The sequence below is a fragment of the Pelodiscus sinensis genome, chromosome 1, assembly GCF_049634645.1.
Source record: "Pelodiscus sinensis isolate JC-2024 chromosome 1, ASM4963464v1, whole genome shotgun sequence".
NCBI classification, from domain to species: domain Eukaryota; kingdom Metazoa; phylum Chordata; order Testudines; family Trionychidae; genus Pelodiscus; species Pelodiscus sinensis.
Genome location: NC_134711.1, coordinates 2,997,615 through 3,023,905, shown reverse-complemented (window position 1 = coordinate 3,023,905; position 26,291 = coordinate 2,997,615). Strand labels below are relative to the sequence as shown.

The following is a 26,291-nucleotide window of genomic DNA, read 5'->3' as shown; positions in this document are numbered from 1 at the left end:
AAGGACGTCTGTGTTTACAGCCGCGTGCTCTATCCCGTCTCGTAACACCTCGTTCTGCAGAACCCTTGAGCGAGTGAGCTCTTCTGGACACAAGCAGGCCTGGTTTGGATGGAGCTGCTTGTGTGTGCGTTAGTTGAATCAGTAACATTTGCTGGAACAAGAATATTGCTTCTTGAGAAGTATCCAGGCCCAATATTTATGACGATTTACTCACTCCCCCCTTGCATCAACACACACAATACAACCGAGATGCTGTCAGGAATTTAATTGTACTTGGCACTGGCAACTGTACAGTACATTTACAGAGAACCACTCATTTGGCTGTGTCTATTTACAGTCTCTTCCTAGTTCCATGACTGCCAGTCCAACATCTTGCACACAATAACCCTTTACAGCTGAGTTACAGCCTCTTGACAGCCAATTTCACGTCATGCTTTAGGCTCATTATGATGTGCCTTTGTTACTGTTTTAACGAAAGGAACAACCTTCCTTCACTCATCTCTAGGATTATAAAGGCCACCAAAATGTGTAAACTTGTAATTACAACAAGTATAAATACTCACTCATTTTCCATTTCTTCTCGCCATCACCTCACATCCCTTCTCTTCTCCAGCCTTTTCCGACATACAATATCCCCTCCAGAACGGACTGTCATATTCCAGCAATCAGAAGACATTTCATTCTGACAAAAAGTGAACTTTCTCCTCTCTGTTTGCCATTGACATCGCTTCTCCCCACCCAAACCTTCCACGACATTCTTAAAGCCTTCACCTTTTATCCACACAGTTCTCTTTCAGTAGTTTAGAGCACGCACCAGCTACTGACCAGACTTCTCGTAACCAACTCAAAATGCTACACCAAGATAATTACCTCTGCTCATTCCCATCGCCTCAAAACACTATGGCTTGGTTTCATTTTGCAAAGCTGTGAATTGATTGTAAAAAACAAAAATACAAACACACACACACATGCACACAGACATTTTTGAACCCGAAAGCTCAAGAACTTAAAGGAAATGCCAAGTTCAAAGTCTCAAAATACAATACACTGAAAATAATTAAAAATACAAAACAAAAAGTCCTACAAAACCCTATTTTAAAATATAAAAAATGCAATACCTGGCAGGTTATGTAAATGAAACCCAGGAATGTACAGCGAGCAAACAAAGACGCAGAGTTCCAGTAGGTAAAATGGAAAAGGTATCGAATCTGGGGTCTGTTTTTTCAAACTTGGCATTGCATGAATTAAAATAAACAAACACTGTAAAAACATGCCTGTCATAAGGGCAAGAATACAATATTACTCCGGTTTTAAGGTCTAATTTTAAAGTTCTTTTGCAACATTGATCCATAAGTTATGCACAATCTATAGCCTAAAATGTGCCGAGTTGCCCTCGGGAGGGGGGGGGGGGGCGCATTTACACGGTCGCCAGGACAGATTACTTGAGGATTTCCAGTTTTAAATAGGGTACCATAACATTGTTTTGGAAAACGGAAGTCTACCCTTCAACTCTGCCATTAAATAAGAGTCAAAAGCATTAGGACTTCTGAATCCTTGTTTATTTCGCATTAAGAATCTGAATCAAGGTTGCCATAGCTTCTTCAAAAAACAGACTCCAGATTAACAGTGATAACTGCATTACCAGTAGCTGCCATTCAACAACATACAAGACGTTTATGTTCATCAGAGTAATGCCACCATGTCCATGTTACAAGAAAACAAATGTACACATTATTTATAAATAAACAGTCCTCCCACGAGTGAATCCCTGGGCTCCTTTACACTAATGTTTCTTTCCCTTTCTTGCTTAGTGATTTCTCTCTTGTTCTTTTGTGCCCAGACTGTGTTCGGTGGGTTTTCCTGCTCTTGGCTTCCTCTGTGTCCATAATGGAACAACACTCGGTTGGGTGTTCGTCTAGCTCCATGTGAACGACCCCCGACCTAGCGGGCTGCCTCCTCGGGACTTGGACGTTGGAGGCAGACGGGTTGTTCTCTTCCGACTCTTCACTGAGCTCGGGCAACTCTTTCAGTTCCGTGGAAGCAGCTGTCCGCTGGAAGGGCGCGATGGCCGTTCGGATGCAATTGAACCACTGTTGCTTGTGGAAGATGTCGTTGGCCTGCAGCGTGTGAGACTGGCCGGAGGAAGGGTCTTGGAATCGAACGCGGAAGATATTTTTAGCTAAAGATAAACAGAAGAAACAGAAAGTCAGTTCTGCCAATTGCCCCTCCAGGGATCCATTGAGACTATTGTCAGAACCATCGGAACAGCGCTGGTTATGGAGAACGTAAGCATGGCCAGACTGGGCCAGCCCAAAGACCCATCTAGCCCAGTATCTTGTCTGCCGACAGTGGCCAATGCCAGGTGCCCCAGAGGGAGGGAACACAACAGGGAACCAGCAAGTGATTTCCAAATGGAGAACGCAAAGCAGCTAGTGGGCATGCTTGATTTCACCATTTCAGACACAGTTCACCTAGAAGGGTGCGAAGGCAGGTCACATCTCCTGCCTGTTGAGCGAGCCTTCGCACAGACAAGAATTACTGACACTTCCCCATGTCTAAACTCAAAGCATGTGTACTGAGGGGCTTGACCAGGGCGCGTTACTAATGGGGGCTAATTGGCTCGCTTTGTACCTTTATCGGAATTGCCAAAAGCCCCTCGGAAGGAACCTCCCATTTTCACATCGCCGTCCTGAAGGTCTTCCAGCACCAGCTCCTGGACTGGGATCGGCTGTCTGTACACCTGGTACAGGTGACGCTCGTTACGAGTGACTGGCCGAGTGAGAACCAGAATGTCTTGGAAGAGGAACACGTAGAGCTTCTGAGGAGGGGGAAAAAAAGCAGACAGGCCTGGTGTGAATATTAAGTCTTGGATTCAAACCAGCTCTTCTCAAAACATCCTTCTGGGGGGAGGTAACACTGTTCTGCAGCCTGACCTACGTGAACCTCATTACATTTCCTGTTACAGGACCCTGTAGTAAGAAACGGCCCTGATGTGACTGTCAGAAGACCATGGGCCTGAGTGTGCTTTTGGGGCGGACAAGCCTGGGAAGAAGAGAAGACCTTGGGCACTTCATTTCCACGCAAGCAGCTCTGTGCAGACGTTTGCTGGGAAGAGCTTGGGGCCAGATGACATCACTGGGATGGTTCTGGCATGTTCAAAGGCAACGTGAAGCCAGGAAACTCTTTATGGCGGAGTGGGAAATGCAGAGCACGCTTTCTCTGGGAGTTTGATGCTAATGACTTTACAACCTCCGAAGGCCCTTACAAACACTGGCCACAACCAGCTTTCCTGGACAATTAGAATAAAGCCCGACATCACATCGCTCTTGTTATAGTTTTTGGGTTCCTTAGCACCCTCCAAACCTGGGCTAAGGGTTTCAGGATCCCTGCCCTGGCTAACAAGCAGCGGGGACGGAGGGGGAGGAAAGCTTTCAAATTCTCAGGAGACCTCGGCCATTGGACCAAATGTACCTGCCCATTCTTGTTTTTCAGTTCCCCGTGGCACAGCAGCGCTTTGCTGGCTTCGATTCGAGGGTCCTTCTGCTTCTCGTCCAGATACTCCAGCTTGTCGATGTAATACTGACACTCCGATTCGCCCTTCTTCAGGTTGATGTCCGAGAGGACTCCTTGGATTATGGAGATCTACGAAACACAGTGGTTTAAAAGCTTGCTGGCATGGGGATTTCTGCTTTCCTTTGCCCGTGCTTTAAGCGCCTCTGTAATAACCAACGTGGCTCCTGTAAATCACAGGATAAATCACCTGTTGAACGCCACTGGCATTCCCTTTGCAGGATGGGGCCTCTTGTGAAAAACTGTGGATTTCAGAGTTTCCTTATAACCCCAGTTACACGGCTCTGGATTAGCTTCAGATTACTTACCGCTTCTTCCAAAATCTGGACGTCGGGATGGTCTTTCGGAGTATGCTTCAGGATTTCTTTTAAGAGCAGTGGATATTTCACCAGCCGACTGCGAGGAATATCCAGGAAGCTCCAGAGGTCGAGCTTGCGGCTGAAGGGGGATTCGAGACAGCGCTGGAGGAAGTCCTGGACTCTCCGGTCTTGCTTCTTCTGATCCAGAAGAGCTTTGGCCGCCAATTGGTTACTGCAATAGCCTTTGTAGGCATTGAGTCCTGGCAACTGAAAGAACACCAGAGCGGCAGCGGTTAGCTAGACTGCCCTGTAAGAAGTGCTGACTTATAGGCACACGTCATTCTTATGCAGTTTGATTATCTCTCAACAGAATATTTGATTTTCCAAGACAAATTAAAGATTTCAATCGCAGACTGGCAGTTAATTTTGGGGGGGAATGGAAGATGCACACTCTGCAGCCAATCCTTTGGCGATTGAGGTTAAATGGAGACAAACGGCAATCACTGCACTTATAAAAGGGCCTGAAAATGCAGACACCCCAAACCTCAGTCAACGCAGAGGTCAAATTCTGGCCCCACTGAATTCAGTATCTGATTTCACCCCAGATATTCAACTGAAGTCAACAAGAGCTTGTTGCTCCGTAGCGTATACATTCAAACCTCATCCCGGTTCCACACCTGCCCGTTAATGAGAGTCAATAACCAAAGTGTCCTCACCCACTTGACAAGAATGGGCCCAATTTGCTCCACTGTTCCATCAGGCCTCGTTGCTTCTCCTAGCCTGGCCAAGAAGTCTGAAACGAACAAGCAAAAGGGAGCCGCCGTGAGCACCTCAGGAATGGTTTCCTGGGATGGTAGGGGGTGAGTGCGAAAAGAGAGATGCGCTCCACTGAAAACAAACAGAGTAGCTGCTCTTACCTTCGTGCAGCGGGATATAGGCATCCAGGTCCCCAAAGATGTGTGTGAGTTCCTCCTCCGCCATGATGGACAGCTTCAGCATGGGGTCGTGATAAGCCTGTCAAGGAAGAGCACCAAAGGGCATCAAGAGCCACCCAAAGAACGTTACTGGGGTGCAGCGTCTGCTTGGGGCAATAGCTGTCGCTCGACAGGTATCAAGAGCTGGAAGGTCCCATGTGCCACACAGGCCTGCTCCTGCACTCATGGAAGCTACAGTCCCGCTGACTTGATATCCAGGGACTGGGACCCCAAAAGAAGGTTCCCAAGCACCCCAAAGGGTTGTTCCTGGAACTAGATCATGGCAGAGCACGTCACCCACCCCGTGTGACTGGAGGCCGGCTCACATCCCCGGTTCAATGCCACACCCTGGGGGGTTCAAAGCCCCACTCTGTGCGCGCACATGCAGGTGACCTCAGGAAGCTTTTTGATAGGATCATGGAGCGTAAGGAAAGAGGGAAACTACGAACCTTTCTGGCAAGCTTAAGATCCTCAATTAAATCCTGTTCGCCCCTGGACAGCTCATATATCGCCTGGGGGAGAGAGAGAGAGAGAGGAAGGGATGAGGGGGGGTAAGGCGACGAGTTATTGTTTTACTTTAAAGCCCCAAGCAGGCAACGAGTCCAGCTGCTCTTTGCAAGGGTACATGTTGCTCCGTTCCGTACTTTATACCCTGTCTCTGTTCAGTTCTTGATAAAAACCGTTGAGGGTGAATAACAAACCAAAGTCGCTGCACAGTCTGATCCAAGCCAGGCTCTGCCGCCTGCACTCCAGCTACGTCCCAAGTCAACCCTCCCTCTCCCTTGGGGCGGAGAAAGGCACACGGCTTGAAAGTGCGGGACAGCTTTGAAACTAACGGCCAAATGAAACCTGTTAACTCACCACTTGCACATACAAAGTGTTTTTACTTGAAAAGAACATGAAGGTCAAGTAAAAAGCATAGAAAGGCCTCCCCATTTGGCCCTTAACCCACTGGCAAGGGCTTTTAGAGGAAGAAATCTGGCCTAGAAAAGATCTCTCGGGCCTAAATTTTCAAAGATGACTAATCACTTTGGACATGCTTAGCAGAGGCTTCTGAAAAACTAGGCTCCCTCAAGGCACCAGAAATTAGGCACTCAGCATAACTAATCGTTTTAGCAAGGGAACCCTTAATCTTCAGACAGTTAACATACCTGGACTTTTCCTTAAAGCCAGGGCACATAGCAGAGCACAATCACTTTAACGAACATCAATTTCTCCCTCCATTTCATCTGCTTCCCTCTTCCCCCAAACAGGACAACCAACGCCTCCCCCCCCTTTCCTTCCGGCTGCTGGACAGCCTACCTCCTGGCGTTTAATTTCTTTGGTGCTCAGAGACTCTTTCATGTTGACGTCTAACATCTCTGACCACAGGACACTGTTGCGTCTCTTGGGAGGCGTTGGAGCAGCAGATCTGCTACATGACTTGCGGGAACAGCCTGGGGATTTGGTGTCACTGCGGAGGGCAAAGGACTAGGGGAGGGGGGGAAGAAAAAAGAAAAAACAAAAACAAAAAAAGTTTATTTCCAGTATTGCAGATGTCCATTGGCGGCTTCCATACCCACTCCCAGCCCCTCTGCCTTCCTCTTCTGCCTGGGTGATGCCAACACGGCTCAATGCCTCTATATTCAGGTTCTAAATCCAGTCTGGTGTAGCTGCACTACACACACACTGCTGTTCCTTAATGACTAGAATATGCACTGATTTGTGTAGCTGTTGACTCCCTCCTTTTAATCTGGTTTATTCCTTCCCCCTTGCTAAACTCCCCACTCCATGGATACTTTATATTACCGCCATAAAATCAGCACTCAACGGTTTTAACTCCCCGCCTCTCCTGCTGTGCTGGTGTGGCTCAGGAGCATAGAAGAAATCATGCCTGGAGCACCTCCAATTTGACCTACGTTGAGACACCTTGGAGGACTTTAGAGTGTGCATTCAAGGCAGTTTTTCACGCGGAGCCAGGGCTGGCTTAGGAACCTGCAGCCCACTCTGTGCACTGAGTATGGGCCATCTCCCCAAGAAACGCCTTGAAATTATGGCATCCATTCCATTTGCTTTACCTGGATGGTCTGACCAAAACGCCGGACTGCACCATTTCGTACGGGGGAGATCAAGTTTGCCAAGGACGTGACGCGAGCTAGAGGTCGAACCCGCTTGTTACTCGGCTCCTGTAAGTTACAAACAAAAAAGAACACATTGCACTGACTGTGGTCGGCTTCGCCTTACCGGCTCCGTGCTGCCCAGGCTTGTTGAAGGCATAAACACATTTCCAGTTCCAAGGGTAGAGAAAAGCGCCAGGCTTTGAAGCCTTCCTCCCGCCAAAAGCCAAAGCCAAACCCAACACTGTCAATATTTAAACAGGAAGCCCGCGCTCCAGCTGCAAACAAGTTGTTCAGAGAACAGAGTCTCTTTTGGATAATTCAGCTCTGTTCCAGTGCAAACCCTCCCTGGAAGGAAAGCCATCACCTCCCTGAGGCTGGAAGCTCTTAATGCCAGATATTACTTGAATAAAATAACCAAGCTAGGGTATTTAGTCCTTAAAGTGCTGCCTCGTCCTGTCTTTTGTTTCAGCAAGCTAGGGTAACTGCAACATATGATTCCTGGTGTAGCGTCACTGTCCTAGAGGAAAGATACGCACAGTGGGACGTAAGGCACGGATGGAATGAAAGTTTGATGTTAGAAGAAAAACTGCAAATATTCTGTACACATAAAAATAATGGCAAGTCACACACCTATAGTGAATGGCGCTGCTGAAATTGACTGGGATGCTATTGTTGTTTTCTTTAAAGGAAGATTTAGACCACACACATAATCAGTTACCTTAATCAGCTGATTTTATCAAAGTCTTATCAGCCACTCTGGGTTCATTATGGTGGATTCTTCCTTAGTAAGAAGCAGCGAGAGGAAAAAGGTGGGGAATGAAAAGATTACATAAGGGACAGAGATGGGGCCCCTCCAATAGCCACTTCCTGTCTCGGATTGCACCGAAAAGCCATGGACTGCGTGTTCTTTGCTTCTGTGCAGAAGGGAGGGACAGAACCGAAGGAGAAAAGGCACAGATGGGGCAGGATCTAGACCCCCATTGCCACAGTGGGAGTGAAGACGAGCGCCACCAAAGGCAGTGGCGGTACACTGGGGTAACAACCTCGGGAGAGGAGATCAGACTGAGGCCACAGTACAAAGAGCAACTGTATCTTTCCATATCCAGTATTAAGCAAGAGGTGATTTGGGGCAAGGTATAAATGAAGTCGTTAGTTGCAGGGGGAAAAAAGCAGCACTTATTTTTCGAAGGAACCGAGGCATGCAATAGAGGGCGAAAAGAATTTCAGCTCAGCGCAAGATGGCTCATGCCACATTCACATGATCTTAAAACAATGAAGACATTACAGGTATCAGGAAAGAGCTGCAAACAAAAATGACAATGAGCAGGAAGTGGGTTATCCATTTTGTTTATGCTCAACATAGTGGTTATGTCCTAGTGACCATTCCTTGCAATGGAGGACCCATTTCACAGTACGAAATACACAGCGCCCATCAAAAAAGGGATTAATCAAACGTTTAGAAAGGTCGGCCCATACTCGCTGGAAGAGGGGGCACCGTAATGAATGATCAGATGGGAGCAAAGGCATGGATTCTACAGCCTGTACTCAAGTACCAGAATGAGGGAAACAGAAGCTAAGACAGGCCCGAGGACTCATGAGGAACATAAGCAGAAGTTATACAGACATGAGCCCAATATGCAGATCCCCCCAGGAACAGAAATACAGATGAAACGAGGAGGAAGAACGAAGCTCCGAAAACGAATAGCGGAAGAGCTCGCAGAGCCTCCAATGGGAAGTGTGTGTAATATTCCCCAGCTCAGTCTGTTGAAGGGTCAAAGGAGCGCCCATTCCAGATATGGGACACAATGATACAGTCTATGCACTACTGCACACATGCGAATGCCTTTGCAGCACATCTGTGCAAGACTGAAGTGACATATGCATATGCACAAGGTCTGGCAGAAGGCATGCCTTTCCATTTGCGAAGACAGTACAAAGGGGCTCCGTGTTTGAATGGATTTATAAATTACCACTCTCCAGCACAGCTACATTGATAGAAACAGACATGCAAGCACTAGAATGAAGTGAAAATAGCCAAAGTTCTTCTGTTCCTTAAACAGAGAATAAAGCCGTACGCCCCAAAGGACTCCTTTAAGGCAGGGAAGAAAGAATTTTGTCCAAACCATCCACCAGTAATGAATTAACACAATCAGAAAGCTTTGTAGATAACCATGTGCCCTGCCAAGTAAGTCAAAGATAGAGAGACTCAGAAAGATCATCCAAAACAGAATCTACCATAACACCACATAGCTTTGCAAAAACCGGTTTTCCTTCCTCAGAGGATAAACAGTGCATTTTACCATGTTTTCACAGGTTCATTTCAGCTTTGGGTTTAACTTGCAACTCCACATTGGGCCAAATTCATCTCTGAAGTAAACTTCATGAAAACTAATGGCGTTTATATGAGGGGGATGTTATTGGAAACAGTTCCTGGGGCCAGCTGTTGGTAGCTCAACTTACAGAAATCAGCAGTTTCAAGAAAAGATGATCATTTATTGAATTTTCTTGGGTTTTAGGTAAGTGTCAGCGGTGCAACAGTTAACAGCATGTCTGCTTCCTTTGGAAACCCATTTTCTCCAAGGATTTTTTTTTAAACAAACAAACGTCTAGGCTAGACATTGCATGCAAAGATTTCAGGTTGAAAGCAATGCTTTCACATTTCACTGAGAAGCTAAACAAAGAGGCAGACAATACTCCCCCCCCCCCCCCCTTCCTTCACAGGTACAAATGTGGCACATTTTAAAAAGCCACATTTTGTAGCTGATTAAGTCCAAAGTGGTTTTTATTTTTAAGTGCACAAGGAATTAAAATGCTAATTCTGCATTGTGTATTTCCTTCACAGTAATTATTTTTTTTTACAAGGATCATTTATTGTGTCATGAAGTGATATATTCTACCTACAAAATCATACCCGGGCTGCAAACATGGGAAAAGTTGGTGACAAATGGAAAAAATATTCACAGCACAAACTACTGCCAAATGTTACCAGTGAGATTCAAAAGCAACGGAACTCACTAGTTCAACTACCCACCCAGTCAAAGCGAGGAGAGGTAATTGTTATCTGACAGTCAGTCACTTGAAGATTTGTGACATGAGTTTGCTTGATCTCAGTCCAGTTCTCAGCAGATAGCTGTCCAGATCTCAGAGCGACCAACTTTCGGCAAAGTGCAAGTACTGAACAGATACAGAAATTAAGCCACTTTTTCACTTCCTTACTGGAGTAAAGGGAAGTACTCTGCTGTACCTGTTCTACAGATAAAGGACTTCAGTGGCTCGTGATAGTAACTAAGCCCCTGGCGTAAACACTAAACTCCACTGATTTTTCTTGACTGACACCCCAAACCAAAATAATAACGAAATGCCCCATACACATCTTAACATTAATAGCATCCTACAACACCAATACAAACAAGGGTTTAGGGTCATTCCTTAAACTTCTTTTACTAGATTTATTTCATTTCTCCAGCATCTAGATTGTCTTATGTATTATGAAATGACAGAAGTGACCCTTTAGTTGAGGTTGCATTTACGTTTCTCTGCTGAAAGCAAGATTAGCAACATTTTATAAGCTGACACTAAAAAAACCCTTCAACAGAATGTTTTGTGTCAAACAGACTTTCACTGCAGGTGTGACTTTTTTTAAATAAGTTGTATCTTTTAACAAGATGATACTGTAGGCCAGGGGTTCTCAAACTTTGTGATACCGCGATCCCTCTCACTTGCTCGTGACCCCCCGGGGGGTCGGGATCCACAGTTTGAGAAACGCGGCCATTGGCAGTACATTTCTACTGGACTTTGTGCCTTGCGTCAACACCTAAGGTATGCAATAATCCTCCAGGAATGCAAACTGATTCACCAGCCCTTTTTTTTTTTTTTTTTTTTTTTAATAACCTTACTTGTTTACAGACACAGTCCACACCTTATCAGAAAAAAAATCTGCGAGTCATTAGATAGCATGGTTTAGAAAAAGTCTTTTGGAAGGAACAAATCAATCCAATTTAGGGACTGATCCTTGGAGCACACATTTAACTTTACTCATACCAGACATAAGCCATGTAGCTCACAGGCATACACTGTTGCAGGATTAGGCACTTACACAAGATAAAATCTTCCAAAAAGTATCTAAGGGATTTAGCCATTTTTAAAAGGGACTTCGGTGATTCTCAATCACTTAAGTTAATAAATCACTGAAGTGCTTTTGAAAGTTTTACCCATCAGATTTAAGATGTTTTAATTAATAAAATATTTAAAACACTCAAAGAAAAACAAAATAAAACTAATTCTCAAGATACAGAGGAGAAACACTGTATCCAATCACTGGCAGAAAAACAAATAAACTTGAAACACTAGCAAGAAGTTCTCAATTTTATGTTCCCTTGCTTGTATTAAAAAACACTTCCAAAATACTCTCACTTACTATAAAGATGAGGAAGAAATACGACACAGTGCCAGCTTTTAGCTAAAATTTATACAGACATTTGATGTAATATTTATATTCAAGAATGTTTCTTCTCCTAACAAAAATAAAACCATCTAAAACTCTCAATGGTGCGTCTTTAATCATAATCCAAAGAGATTTCTTTTTGCTACTGTAGCACAATGCCAACTATCTATATAACTCCTAGAAGTCAAAGTTAAAATCAAGTCCAAAGTAAGCAGAGCGACTAAGACAAGTCCTGATTTAAAAGGTTTCCTAGCAGAGGAAAGGGATAAAACACAAATTTGGCAGAGCCCTTCAATGCACTTTTCGGCTTCCTTGGGCTACCTGAAGAGCTAAGGAAGTCCTGTGAAAACTGCCATTAAAGCAGAAGTCTAATACAAATTAAAAATTAATCCACATGCATCAGAAAATATCTGTATTAGGTAGTGCAAGCTCCAAAGTCCACTGTTTAACTGACGGGAGTCTACCTCTAGCTAATGAGATTGTACAGAACTACGTGCCTCAGCAGGCATCAGCGTTTTGTATGCTCTTTAAGGCTGTGTTGGTACAATGCCTAGCACAGTAGCACTTAGCCTGTTGATTATGCGAATGCCAGAGTCGTTTTGCCATAAAAAGGATTCGTCTTCCAACACAACCCACACTTATAACAGCTGACAAGAGACAAAACCGCCGCACACAGCTGGTAGTATGCAAACTGGTCTGCCTTCTATTTCAGTCTTAACAATAACTTACAGGCAGATCAAAGTGTCCGCACAATAGTGCCAGAAAGGGCAAACTAACCCGTCAGCCTCACCTCTTGTTCGCGGAAAGATTGATTCTGAGCATCGATGACTCGAATCGTCCTTTTAATGGGCAGGAGACCTCCAACTTCATCATGCGCCACCATGCTGTCGCCTTCCTTCGGGCACTTGCCTTTTAATCCACCTCTGGATGGCCTCTCCTGCTACTTCCCTAGAAACTCCCCCCTGGCGCGATCAGAAGCCTGCTGGAGGCTCTCGCTCATGTTTCCCTGGGATAGCTCTGCCTGCCTTCTGAGCTGAGAGTTCAAAGCCCGCAGACCTCAAGGCAGTAGGAGGGCCAGGGACATATGTTCCAGGGGCGTGCTCTAGTGCATCATTTGTTAGAACACTTCGGGACACACCTACGCCTCTCAGCTTACACACTGGAGGAGGAAACCTTTTGTACCAGGAGTTGAAAATCTAGTTTCTTCCCCTCCACATTAAGCAGCGTAGCAGGCTTTAATAAAGAGGTATGGCTCTGCTTAAGAGACCAGTTCTCAGATGGAGCAGTAAGTCCCAGACCCAAGCAGAGAGAGATCTAAGCCAGCTGGAACAGCATTTTCCTGGTTTGTCTAAATGCTGTGCCTAGGCAGTCTAATCCGTGGTGTCCAACCAGCTCTGAAGCAGTAGCCTCTGCTACTGCGATAGCGCACTAGCCCCATTATTCAAACCAACTAGCCACATTCAACCGGCCAAATAGCCACATGTGGCCAATAGCTAGCGTGTTGGACACCACTGGTCTAATCTAATTCTGCCTCTGGTGCTAGCCAGTACATAATGCTTCAGCGGTTAGTAGAAAACGAAAATAAAAACAGATGCCAAATGACTCTCTCTCCAAATGCTGCTTCCTTGCACCCCAAAAGTCCCGAGTCCTAACCCAATGCATTTCAATGGAGTTGAAAGGTGTGTCCCCATTTAAGTGTTAGCACGTATTAGAAAACACCTTCCAAAAGAAGGAATTAGTTTTGTACTATATAAAGAAGGGGCCAGGGTAAATCCCCCGCAGGCAAAGAGGCTGCATCCTGAAAGGGAAGGCTGCATCCTGAAAGCATTGCAGCTGGGCTGGTTAAGATAAATGCTAGAGGATTTTATGGTCACTTAAAAGCCTGCTCAGACTGTGTGTCACAGAGCAGTGAATTCCCAAAGTTGACTACATGGCACAGAAGCACCCTTGGCTTTCCTCTGGGAAGAGTGGTCTGATATCACCGTCTCTCCCCACCCTTGAATTCTTTTCTCCCAAACTGGGGTGGAGAAAGCAGCCGCCCTGGAGGGGTGATAACAACTGGCTGCTTTCAACTACTGGACAGCAACAAAACCAATTAGACCTCCTTGTGAATTCCTCTTTCCCTAACCCCCATTATGGGTCACACTTTCTCCTTCCACTTCTTTTGTCCTGGTGTGTCTCAAGACTTACCGCTTCCCACCTCCAAGCCTGAGACTGTACATCGGGAATGCCTGGCCCTCCAACAGAGATCAACTAGTTTCTTTCTGCCTGGCAGGCTGGGTGGAAATTTCTGAGGCGCATGGAAGAGGGGTTGCATTTTTATGGGCATAATGGAAAGATTTTTTCCTTCAAAGATGGCTTTTCCCCCCTGCCTTCATAAGCTTTAAAAAACCCTGAAAAATGCATCTCTTACATGTCACAGCAGATCCTATGGACAACTGGAGAGCCAGGAGGATTCTGACTTGACAGACACAAAGCAAGTGAAACTTGAGCAATTCAGAGCAGGGATTTTTTTTTTTACTGAAAGTTACCTCAAAATCTTCCCCTCCCCCACTGGCCAAGTCTACACTTGGCTGGTAGAATCCGAGGGGTGATTTTTTACACCATTGCTATTTTTCACACCACCATAAAATGCCTTTTCACCGGTACAGCTTTTCACACTTGGGGAAGCAGTACAAGACACACCTGCAAAACCACCTTTTTGCCAGTATCCTGCATCTCCACTCGGAGGGTGTGTCAGTATTAGCGACACCAGCAAGCCTTTCCCAGGATACACTGGCCATTCTCGTTCAGATGTTTTAGTCGGTTTAGATAGGGGGTGGGCAATAACATTTGGTGGGGGCCACTCCAAAATTTTGGCAAATGGTCATGGGCCACACTGCGGGGTGTAGGATGGATGCAGAAGGGTGCATGGGTAGGGGAACTAGGGTGCAGGATAGGATGGGAGGTCTCAGAGGGAGTTTGGGTGAAGGAAGGGGTTGTGATCTGAAGCAGGGGACTGAGGCGCAAAATCCAGGAGGGGGTGTGGGTTCAGGAGAGGATTCTGGCCTGGGGGTGGGGGGTGAGGGTAGAGTAGGGGGTGCAGGGTCTGGGAGGGAATTGTGACCTTGGGCAGGGGGTGGGTATAGAGGGTTTGGATGGGGACATTGGGCAGGAAGTTGTGGTGCGGGAAGGGCTGGGGTGCCACATGTAGGCTCTGCTTGCGAGATGCTTACCTAGGCGGCTCCCGGCCTGTAGGATCCCTGCTTGCTGCAGCCTCAGACCACTTAAAACATCTCCAATAGGAGAGAAGAGATCAGCTGGGGTCACTTCCTATTGGCTGTTTGTTTCTGGCCAATAGGAGCTGAGGATTGGGCTGTGGGGAGATCACAGGACGCCGCCCCCCAGAGCAGAGCGCTACAGGGAGCAGCCAACTGATTAAAGCAGCAGCTTCTCTGTGCCTGAGGGTTCTGGCAGGGTGGTCCGCAGGCTGGATCTGACCCACGAGACGTATCGTGCCTGCCCTGGGGTTAGACAGTGGTTGCTAGACGCAGAAGTTTCTGCCAGCCCATATTGGCCTAGAACACAATGCTTCAACCTTGGTTCCCAACTTGGAAGCACAAGCACTGGGCCATCAAACCCCTTCCACATTCTAGTCTCTCTGTCACTTTGTTACTGCCCTTCTGAGATCTTGCAACAGAGGATCCTTGTCTATTTCCCCGTGCTTCCATTTTATTCAGGAGCAGAGTAGATGCTGCTGCTCTCCAGGAAAGGGTTCGTGAGCTCACTAAGGAGTCTCAGATTCCAGATTCTCTGCCAGAAGGGACCAAGATTTGATCACCTCGTCTTATCCGTATGGCACAGGCCACGGAACTTCCGAGAGCCGATCTTTTCGAGATGTAGTGAGGAAGGATTTGCAGGATTTCCACAAGCCCAGCTGCAACCTAAGTCTTTCCTATGAATGTGTTTTCAGTAAGTTATTGCCATTTAGTGCATTCAGACACTTGGCCGTTTTTAGAAAGCCAGTCTCCCCATGAAGCACAGTGCTGGGCAGCAAGTGACATCTGTGTTCAGTCATCCAGTCTGATTAGCTCTTTTGAAGCTTCTCACAACCCCTAATTTCTCCTCACCCAAGTAGTTTTGGATAGCCAGAAAGTTTTACTATATATAGTCAGGAATTGGAAGTGAAGGACACTGAACGCAACTGGCTCTGATACCAGCGCCTGAGGTGTTCCAGTGTTTGCTCCTTCCAGGGGGAGAAGCTATTAATTTAAATGTTTACGAACCTCACAGAAGAAAAGGCTCTGATATGCACCAACAAGGGGAAACATTATGTGGAATCTGACACACAAGCACAGGTACTTAGATTACTAATTAGAAGCTTAGAATACAATGTTCTGCATCTTGAAAGCATTTTAGAAAGTATTACATACATTGTTATTAAGTGCTAATGATAATTTCTTATTCCAGAGCCCTGAGGGAAAGGACCTGGTGCCACATATTACTGACTCACATGACCCATTTGCAGGAAGTTCCCTTTTCAGTTGCATGCCTTTCTAGGTGACATCTTGCGTCTAGGTCTGATTTGCTGTGATGCAACTCAAGTCTGATGACGCTGAAGTTCAATTATGGAAATGTAAAGTTCTTACTGTGACACACGGACGCTCCTTACATGATACATGCTGTTGAGAAACATGCCGGGCGTATACAATTCATTTATAACAATGCATTGTTAAGGATCTCACAGTGGAGAACTGTGAAGACGCAATGGGGAGCCCCTGACCCTGCACCTCCATCTGCAGCCAGATGTGACTCATCCGGTAGGTAGAACAAGGTTTACTGGTTCAGAGAGACACAGTGTAGCTTAGGATCGATGCTAGCACAGGAGCCAGGGTAGGCTGCCTTATTCCTCTCATCCCCTTCCTTGGTCTAAAACATCCTCCCTCATCCTTGCCCTGCCGAAATTAACCCACACGCCCAGGAACTGGTCACTTGGCCCCCAGGCAGCCCTGCCTATATCCCTTTGTCGCTCTCTGGGAAGAGAATTATCTTCTCAGGCTGGCCCTTAGGTGTCTATGCGTATGGCCAATACAAACTTGGAGCGAGTCATTGGGAATCACACAACACAATAAAGACAGGCAGAAACACAAGGTTAGAAAGTAGACAGCACCCCCCACTACATCACAAAAATGCTGATTTTTTTTAATAAACACACCATGGGGAAGAGAAAATATGCTGTAGGATTCAAGATGCTCCTAATAGACTGGTTTAGGTCAGTGGTTCTCAAACTTTTTGGCCCATGGCTTACTCCGCTCAACGTAAATCTTTCCATAGACCACCAGGCAACCACCTATGACGACAATATGGGTGCAAGAGGGGGTGGGAGTGCAGGGTCTGGGTAGAAGGCATGATGCAGGAGCGGGCTGAGGGTAGGGGTGCAGGGTCTTAGTAGAAGGGTGTGTGTGTGTGGACAATAGAAGTGTGGGGTCTGGCACCCTCATGAAGGGTATAGTGGGCGCCTACCTAGCTCCGCACCCCCTACGCACCGCCCCCTGCTGCTCCCATTGGCCAGGATACCAGCCAATGGGAGCAGCGGGGAAAGCCTCCAGGCAAGCAGCTTCCTGTACTGCTGTTCCCCCAGCCGCAGCAGGTGGTTGGGAATGGCAGCATGAAGAGTTGATTCCTTCCCCCGCAAACTGGATTCAGCCTGCAACACTCAGGGCTCCCCCACCCCTGCAGCAGGGAGCTAGCGCTGGTGCTCTAACCTTAGGGGGAGGAAGAGAGTCCCACGGGTTTAAGTCATCTTGGGCAAGTCACTTAGCATTTCTGTGCTTCAGCTCCGTGTCAGTAGAATGGGGTAACAGGATGGCCATGCCTCTCCGGGGGGCTGTGTGGCGAAGTCCATTAAACAAGACTGTAAATGGTAGGATGTCTACTGATGAAAAGACCTATAGAAAAGGCAGGATTATTATTAAAGCCACTTTTACACCTGCCTGGGTCCAGGGGCTGGTCAGAGGACCATGTGGACTAGGTAGAATAAATCAGAGATATTTTAACTTACAGCCAAAAGCATTTCTGGCGGTTGAGAAGAATCAGAGAGCAGAAGTCTCAGTCCCACCCGTTACACCAGTGGCTAAGGGGAGGTGGGTAGAGCTGGTGCGATGGCAACACCCCCAACCCTGCAGTTCATTGGGCAGATTGTCAGCTTTAGAGATTCCTTTAAGCTGCTGGATCAGTGATAGGGTCTGTGACCTTACTGACAAGTGGATACAAGAGAAATAACCTGTGGCGTTCTATCCCGTTCGGCTGAAAAGTCACCAGGAAAACCCAAGTATCCAGAACCTTTTGCAGAATAAACATTTTATTTGTTTCCAAAACGCGAAGTCCCCAACACCACAAATAACTTTCAACTAAATTTCAGTTTATTAGATGCTGGATCCCAACTAAAAACGCTGACTTTTACTTAGCTGTTTTTAACGGCGCCTGTATCCTGCCATGAACAACAGGCCCATAACTTGAATCAGACCTTGCCAACAGTCAGGCCGCCGCATATGTCTTTTTGTATTTTTATAACTTGAATGAAGTCAGCCACCATTATCTGTGCAGTCCAATTGTTTACTACCCCTGCTCTGCATTTAACATTCCACTGCAGATATTTATATTCTATGTCAAAAATTCAGAGCAGTACTCTGGAAGGAAGACAAAAGTAGGACATGACATCAGCAGATTACTGGGTCATATGAAGTATTTACATGTAGTCTGAGAGCCTGACTTTTACTGGTATGACATGAGGGCTCTAATTATAATGGAAATGAATAAAAAGAAAGTTCAAATATTCCACACAGCAGAGCACTAGTATAGACAGACATATTTTCTTTATTCTAAAATTAGCGTTTGAGACCTCTGTTAAAAGCCAGATACCATGATCTTGATATCTGGGACCCTAGCTGTATGTGATCCCAGGCTATGAAGGTACAGTTTCTATCCTGCTGACATGGATGTAACATTAAGAACTTAAGGCTTGTGACATTTATGAAACATTTGTCCCACCAGCAAAGTATTAGTACAAGTCAGAAATGTGTTTGCACAATCACTTTAAACTCCTGTACAGTAATTCCTCATTTAACACGTGCCCACTACACATTTTCACGATAGCACGATTTTTTTTTTAAAGGAATGTTTTTTGAATTACATGACCGTCCCCGGAATAACACAATTTCCCCAGCCGGCCCGTTGCCAGCAGTTCCACAGGGCTTCCCCCCGCCTCCCTGCAAAGCGGCGGAGGGTTCGCCGCTCGCTGCGCCGTTCCCCAGTGACCCCCCCCTTGCCGGATGCAGTGCAGGTCCCGGCAGACCTGTCACAGGGGCATACTTCCAACCCAATCCCCTTCCTCTCTCTTCCCCTTCACTTCTCCAGAGCCAAACACCTCCCCTCCCTGCTGTAACCCAGTCCCCTTTCTACCCCAACCTTATGTCCCGGTCCCAACAGACACCATCGCTTGACACGCAACCCCCACCTTTTCCATTATTTTCAGTGGGAAAATTGACCCCACATAACACGTTTTCACTTAACACGATCATTTTCTGAAACATATCTATAGTGTTAAATGAGAAATTACTGTACTGCAAATGTCTCAAATGTTGTAGGACTGACCAGCAGCCAGAGCTAGTTTTAACGTTTATTTTCAAATATTTGTTTTCCAACCCGTGAATGGGCAAGTTGTTGCATGAACGTTCCTTGCCACACCTGACAAAAGCAGATCTAGTTCTCTTTTAAAACGCATCTGCAGCTGGCAAGGGTGGAGGCATGAGGACAGAGCGAGTGGTTGAGGGGAGGGAGAATCAGATATATGCGCCTTTGGTGCATCATTACGACATAGGGATTCATACATGTAAGGCCAGAAGGGAACACTGTGATCCTTTAGTCTGATCTGCTACATAATCCAGGCCACAGAATTTCAACCAATGATTCCTGCATTAAGCCCAATAACTTAGGGTTGAACTACAGCCTATCTTTTACAAAAACATCCAGTAATGATTTTAAAATGCTACATGCTGGAGAATAAGGCCCAAGAAGGGATCTGGTTTTTCAGCTTGTTTTTTACATTAGAAATTCAGGCCTGCCCACCCTGGAACTGTCTACACTGAAGTTTCTTGGCAATAATTTCCCTCTACTGCCAATACCGATGGACGTTCCAGCGTTAGTGTGGACAAAACCCTAGCCATACTCACTGAGTAACACGTACTCGCATGAGAGGGCCCCATAAAAATATGTACTGGTGAGAAATAAAGTTCATTTGCATCTCCTTTGCACAGTTCCCCTTTTCAAAGCTGTACCCTTCACACATCCACCTTAGGAGAACTCTATTTTCCCAATCCTTCCACAATCACTAAAAATCTATAGGCCAAGCAAGATTTGAGTCACGAATGTTACTCAGAATGGCTTCATTTTGCTTCTGGCAAGGCACACCATCAGCCCTGGTCCTCTCCCTATCAGATACAGCAAGGTCATAAACTGGTTACTAAGGAACATCTCAAAATGAATCACTCCCCCCTTCGCATAACAGAGCTGTGAGAACGCAGTGTGCTGTACGTGCTGAGAATATATTTGACAAAACGTAACAGGAACAGTTAAAATGCATTATATATATATAGATCTGTGGTTGCTTCCCCCACTAAAAAGTGTAGGGAAGAGGTGGGATCACCAAAGGATTTCTGGTGTGCCCCAAAACTGTGAGAAGTATAGCATTCATAAAGAGCTTAAACTTGGCCTAGTCCAGGGGTGGCCCACCCATTCCAGGCAAAGAGACGAGATATCAGTGGATCCAGCGCAAAGAGCCAGGGCAAAGTTCTCAAGAGGGGGCGGGGGAAAGACTGCTCTTTTAAAAAGAGTCTCTTGTCACTTTTTGGCAACAACAACAATAAAAAAGAGGACTGCCCCTTTAAGAAAAAATGTTTATAGAAGCTTTTTGGCCACATTAGGCTCCTGACGGCCGACACCATCTTTAATACTCCATCTTTCATGGCTGCGTCGGACGGCTCCCCTACCCCGGAGAGCACAGGGAGCCAGGAGGAGAGGGCGGGGGTGGCTTTGCGAGCTGGGGGGGGAGGGGCTTTGCGAGCCACACCCTGGGGAGGGGGGGCCCAAGAGATGCATGTGGCTCGCGAGCCGGCCATGGCTAGCCTAGTTTATTTGAAAATTGGAGGAAAACTTCATCCCACTTGCTCTCCTGAAAACAAAAATCAAACAAAAAAAATGTGAAGCTTCTATCATTTTGGGCTTTGAATGCTCTTCCATTTAATTTAAAATACCGGCAATGTATTGGCACATGAAAACTAAAATTGTCTTGGTCAGTGTTCTAAGAATATGAAGGGACAAACCTAAATCCTTTGAGGAAGATAAAAACGGTTACTTACTTCGTAGTGTTCTTCTGGATGCGTTGCTTATGTCCATTTCACTTAAGTGTGTGCACAAGTTCCGGAACCTGTTTTCCCGTAGCAGTACCCTTTGGGCGAGCCAGGGAGACCTCTGGAGTGGCACCCATAGATACCCCTGCTGGCCCACCACCCCCTCAGTTCCTTCTTGCCTAACGTCCTGATGAAGGGGAGGTGGATGGGATTTGGAATGGACATAAGCAATACATCTAGAAGAACAGTTACAAGATAAGTAACCATTTTTTCTTTGAGTGCTTGCTTATGTCCATTCCACTTAACGTGATTCCCAAGCTGTGCCCACAGGTCAGAGGTAGGAACCTACGCACTTGCAAATCACAAGCCAAGTGTTCCAGCAACAGTCATGGGCGGCAAGAAGGAACTGAGCGGGTGGCGGGCCAGCAGGGGTATGTATGCGCCAGTATATCAGTGCCACTCCAGAGGTCTCCCTGGCTGGCCCAAAGGGTACTGCTAAGGGTAAAAACCTTCCGGAACTCATGCACATGGCGCATACGCGCCTAAGTGGAGTGGACATTAGCAAGAACTCAAAAAATACAAATTCAGGCTAAACAGTCCCTCCCTATATGGTCGTTAACCCCCCCCCCCCCATATTAAAGTTATAAATATGTTATATTAATTAATTTAAGGGAGGATGCTCAGGTGGTTAGGGGACTAGTCCGGGACTTGGGAGATTTGGGTTCAATTCTCTGCTCCACTACTGTCTTCCTGTGTGACTTTGGACAAGTCTCTCTGTGCTATAGAGCCCATCTGTAAAACGGGGCTAGGAGTGCACTGCTTGTGTAGTGCAGGTGGTCAGACTAGATTATCCTAATTGTCTCGTCTGGCCTCACAATTTATGCATTTGATACAGCTATCTCCAGGTTTTATGGGGACAGGGTTTAGTAGGGTTTTTTAAAAACCTACTCCAATAGTTACAAATACTAGATTAAACAACTCATGAATTTGATGAGATTACGGGTAACATTTTCAGAAGCACTTCAGCAGCTTAGGAGTCTAAGGTTATGTCTACACTGGCCTGCTATGCTTCGGTTCGGTTTATTGGGGTACGAATAGCAAGGTGCACCTAAGTGCCGCACAATAACTCCTCCCTGTGGAGGCTGGGGGAGCACACTACAAGGTTCCTAGCTCACATTATGTAATTCTCTTCAAAATGGCAAGTAGGGCTATTTTAATTTGCTTCCACAGCACCCACACTCTAGAGTTATAGCGCAGCGCTTTGGTACACGCTGCTTTTCACACCCCTGTAGTCATCCTCAGTCCCCTGGTCAAAAATGACTTGAGCACTTACTGCTGGATGAAATGTTACCCTAAAGCCTTGACTCGAATGGCTTTAAGGGTTTTCGAAACTGTGCCAACTGTGTTAAAAGGCACGTACACACTTTAAATACACACAACGTAAGGGCAGGCATTATCAGAGCTATTAATAACATTTTTAAAAGGGTGTCAAAGTGTAATTTGTAGGTGTGACCCCAACGCTACCAAGTAAGAGTGACAGACCATTTAAAAAGAAGGTGAAATGTCAAGTCCAACAAAAGACACTGTGTGAGCTTTTAACTCTTTGTGCTTTGGGGCTTTTCCCTCCCTGCAGAAAAGACAGTTTTCTTTTTCCATAGCTGGTGCTCTTCAGGAGGTGTCTTGGAGACTGGTGTTCGAGATGTGTCCATTCCACGCGAAACCTCCCCGCCCCAACTCATCCTCAGTTCATTCTTGCCAGAACTCAGACAGTGGGGAAGGAGTCATGGAATGGACATCTTGAAGAGCGCCAGTTACAGAAAAAGGGATTTTTTTTTCTTCAAGTACTTGTGTGAACCACACACACTAGGGGCTACGTCTAGACTGCAAGCCTCTTTCGAAAAAGAGCGTCTAGACTGCAAGCAGTACTTTCAAAAAAGCAAGCCACTTTTTCAAAAGAGAGCACCCAGGCAGCACTTCAAAAAAAGGCGTTCTTCCTCATGAAATGAGGAGAACCGCTGTCGAAAGAAAAGCCGCGATCTTTCGATTTAATTTCGAAAGTATGTGGCTGTAGTCTAGACGCAGGTGCATTTTTTTTCGGAAAAAGGCTACTTTAAAAAAAAAAACTGCCCTGCAGTCTAGATACAGCCTAGGTGTGTGGATTACATGGCACTGAGACCACTTACATTTGCTCATGTCCATTCCTTGTTAGGTGACTCTCAAGCAGTACCAACTGAGTTGGGCAGGAGTTTATGGACATAGAATCATAGAACTGGAAGGGACCTCGAGAGGTTGAGTCCAGTCCCCTGCCCTCACAGCAGGACTAAGCACTGTTTAATCATCCCTGACAGGTGTCTGTCTAACCTGCTCTTAAATATCTCCAGAGATGGAGATTCCACAACCTCCCTGGGCAACTTATTCCAGCGTTTAACCACCCTGACAATTAGTAAGTTTTTCCTAATATCCAACCTAAGCCTCCCTTGCTGCAGTTTAAGCCCATTGCTTCTTGTCCAATCCTCAGAGGCCAAGGAAAACAATTTTTCTCCCTCTTCTTTGTGACACCCTTTTAGATACTTGAAAACTGCTATCGTGTTCCCTCTCAGTCTTCTTCTTTCCAAACTAAAAAACCCAATTCTTTCAGTCTTCCTTCATAGGTCATGTTTTCTGACCTGTAATCATTTTCCCCCCCTCTTCTCTGGACAATTCTTCCACATCTTTCTTGAAATGCGGTGCCCAGAACTGAACACAATACTCCAACTGAGGCCTAATCAGCGCAGAGTAGAGCGGAAGAATGACTTCTCGTGTGTTGCTCACAGCACTCCTGTTATTGCAGCCCAGAATCATGTTTGCTTTTTTTGCAACAGCGTCACATTGTTGGGTCATATTTAGCTTGTGGTCCACTATGACCTTCAAGATCCCTTTCTGCAGTACTCCTTCCTAGACAGTCGCTGAAGTTTGTAACACAGCTGTGCTGAAACCAGCATTACTCCTGGCTTCTTGGGTGACAGTATAATGTTCTGTAAATGTGTGAACACCCAAGACCTTGCCATGGCTCTACAGCTGTCCTAGATGGGGACATGGGCCAGGAAGACTGCTGGGGACACCTGTGCTCTTGTCGAGTAGGCCTTCAGAGGCAGCGGTTGGACCTGTGCTAACTCCAAACAGGTCTGGACGCAGGAATTAATCCAGTTAGAGATCCTCAGAAGAGAGTGGAAGGCCCTTCATCCTAACCTTCATCATCATCCTTGGGGCCTGCCATCTGGGGAAGAGAATGACAGTGCTGGCACAATAGATGTCACCACTTCAACTATCTGCTCAGTGGGGCATCCACCCTCCTGTCTAGAGCGTTTGGGAGATTCCCAGCAGGGCAGCCTTCATCTCTGGTGGACAGGAGACTGGGGCTGAAGGTTTGTTGGAGCCTACGGACACCAGCTTGTGCCCATAGGGCATCAGTGCAAACCACCACGAGTTGCAGGGGAGCCAAGGTACCAGGAGAATCCTGATGACGCCGGCAGGAGGTTTGGTGCCGTAGATGGAGGACCCCGGTTGGACTCTGAGGTGTGGGAGGGAAGGGAATGGCAGCGTGGGAGGTAAACGTGTGCACCAAAGACCACATGGCCGCTTGACAAACGTCTTGGACAGGGACATGTGCCAGAAAGGCCATTGGTGAGGCCTGCTGACAACCAGCATTGGTGGGAAGAAGGAACTGATGGAGGGGGCGGTCAGCAGGTGCTTATACCTAGCCATATGGGCGTCACTCGAGGGGTCTCTCCTGCCATCCTACGGTATCCAGCAAGGGAAAATCTTCCCAGCAACTGTGCACATGGCACACACACCGAAAATGGAATGCACATGAGCAATCTCTCTCGAAGAAGAAAATAAACTTTAACTTTGTACAGCAGAAAGTTCACAACAAACAGACTGGAGAGAAAAAGGCTTTGCTAGAGCAAAGGAACATTCCAGCACCATCACTGGGGGTAAAAAGGAACCGAGGGTGAGGCCAGCTGGTGGTACCTTATACACCTGTGGGCATTGTTCCAGGGGGCGCCAGACCCAGTCTCCTATAGATACCACTGAGGGGAAAACATGGTGCCGGTATATGTGGCAAATAGACACACTCAACATTGAATGGGCCTGAGAAAACACCCGAGAAAAGTCTCTATTAAAAGGCAAATAAATTACCTATAACTTTCATTTTTCTCCCCAATAGTGACCCACCGCGGTGTCAGAGTTTGGGTATTTCTGTCCAACCCAGCAGAATGTTTGGAACTGTTTTAAAGTTCCAGCTGGCACATTTACGGAACACAGCACTCCTAGAATTGCTGAGGAGTCATGGGCCTGGCCTACCCTTAAAAGGGGGTTACTGCAGTATGGCTATGGCACGCCAGCCCTCATAGCATAGACAAGCCCTGGGGAACCCCCCCAAAACCCAACCACCATGTGACACAGGAGCCCTGGTATTCTTTCTAGACTGATTTGAAGGAACATGCACTGAAATACCAGACAAAGAGAGAGAGGCTTGTCCAGAACAGTGGATCCACGGTATGTTTTCCTCTGTACAGAGTGATTATTCACGGAAAGCAGCAAGCTGTGACACTCCCGAACGCAACATAAGGAGGTTATAATGTCACGCTCAGTCACAAATATAAGCATGACAAAGGCCACAGAAGAGCGACTGTACGTCAGACAAATAACTCTCCACCAAAAAACTAGAAGCCAAGATTAAAAAGCCATAAAGCCTAGTGAGCTATGAATTCAAAAATTACTCCTTCCCAGAAGGAATAGCTCATTCCTCTTTCTCCCTCTGTTCTCAGAACTCGCTTGCAGTGAGACCGTCAGAAGAACCACACTACAACAAACAATCTTCCCTTGCCAAAGGATTAGGTTGGGGTGGATGGTCTCCTGGGAAGCAGATTTCTGATTCCCACCACATAATGCCCAGAACATTTACTTGAGCCACATTTTAACCATAAGCACACTGAAGCTTTCGATATGAAAACATTACATGCATCAAGTCCAATTTGCTCAAAGCGCCATGGTGTATATGCCTAAGTGAAACATGCTAATGAAACCAGAATTTGAAGTGTCATCGTTACCACTGTTCTTTTCCATCTCAAGTGCCGGTCACTGGAACGTGCTTATACTCTTCCTTTGGGCATCTTTCATAAGACATTAACCACTGGGGGATTTCTGGGGGCTCTATAAACTACAACAGCCCGACAGATGAAGCTGGTAGAGCACCATGTTGAACAGCAGAATGCTTGGCTTACCTTAAAATCAAGGCTGCAAAGACTGACAACGTCGTCATCTTTCTCCCTCCGCTTCCTTTTCTGTAATAAAAGAAACCGATCATGTTGATCCTTTTGATTACACTTTAGAAAGCATGCCTCATTTTGGAAGCAATCTAAGGATGCTCTCCTTACAACACTGGCAGAATTAGGAAAAACCACCTGGACGTGTCATTCGGCTGCATTCACACACCATACACTTGTAAGTTTATTTGTTCCTTTATGCTCCCCACA

The 26,291-nt window shown here is 46.3% G+C and overlaps 1 protein-coding gene across 2 annotated transcripts in view; it reads right to left on the bottom strand.

Annotated features, from left to right (window-relative positions):
- Positions 1 to 250: 250 nt before the first annotated feature.
- The window catches only part of NET1 (neuroepithelial cell transforming 1), a 59,762-nt gene continuing 33,721 nt past the window's right edge, over positions 251 to 26,291 (bottom strand). The window contains exons 3-12 of one of the 2 annotated variants that reach the window (XM_075925038.1): positions 26,040 to 26,099; positions 6,901 to 7,008; positions 6,146 to 6,313; positions 5,293 to 5,355; positions 4,787 to 4,883; positions 4,586 to 4,662; positions 3,879 to 4,136; positions 3,472 to 3,642; positions 2,632 to 2,818; positions 251 to 2,179 (exon numbers count right to left, since the gene is read on the bottom strand). In XM_075925038.1, the coding sequence (XP_075781153.1) occupies positions 1,779 to 2,179; positions 2,632 to 2,818; positions 3,472 to 3,642; positions 3,879 to 4,136; positions 4,586 to 4,662; positions 4,787 to 4,883; positions 5,293 to 5,355; positions 6,146 to 6,313; positions 6,901 to 7,008; positions 26,040 to 26,099 (1,590 nt within the window). In that variant the 3' untranslated portion in view covers positions 251 to 1,778. Of the gene's footprint in view, positions 2,180 to 2,631; positions 2,819 to 3,471; positions 3,643 to 3,878; positions 4,137 to 4,585; positions 4,663 to 4,786; positions 4,884 to 5,292; positions 5,356 to 6,145; positions 6,314 to 6,900; positions 7,009 to 12,176; positions 12,454 to 26,039; positions 26,100 to 26,291 lie in introns of those variants that run through there. The other variant, XM_006120311.4, reaches the window with a different exon arrangement.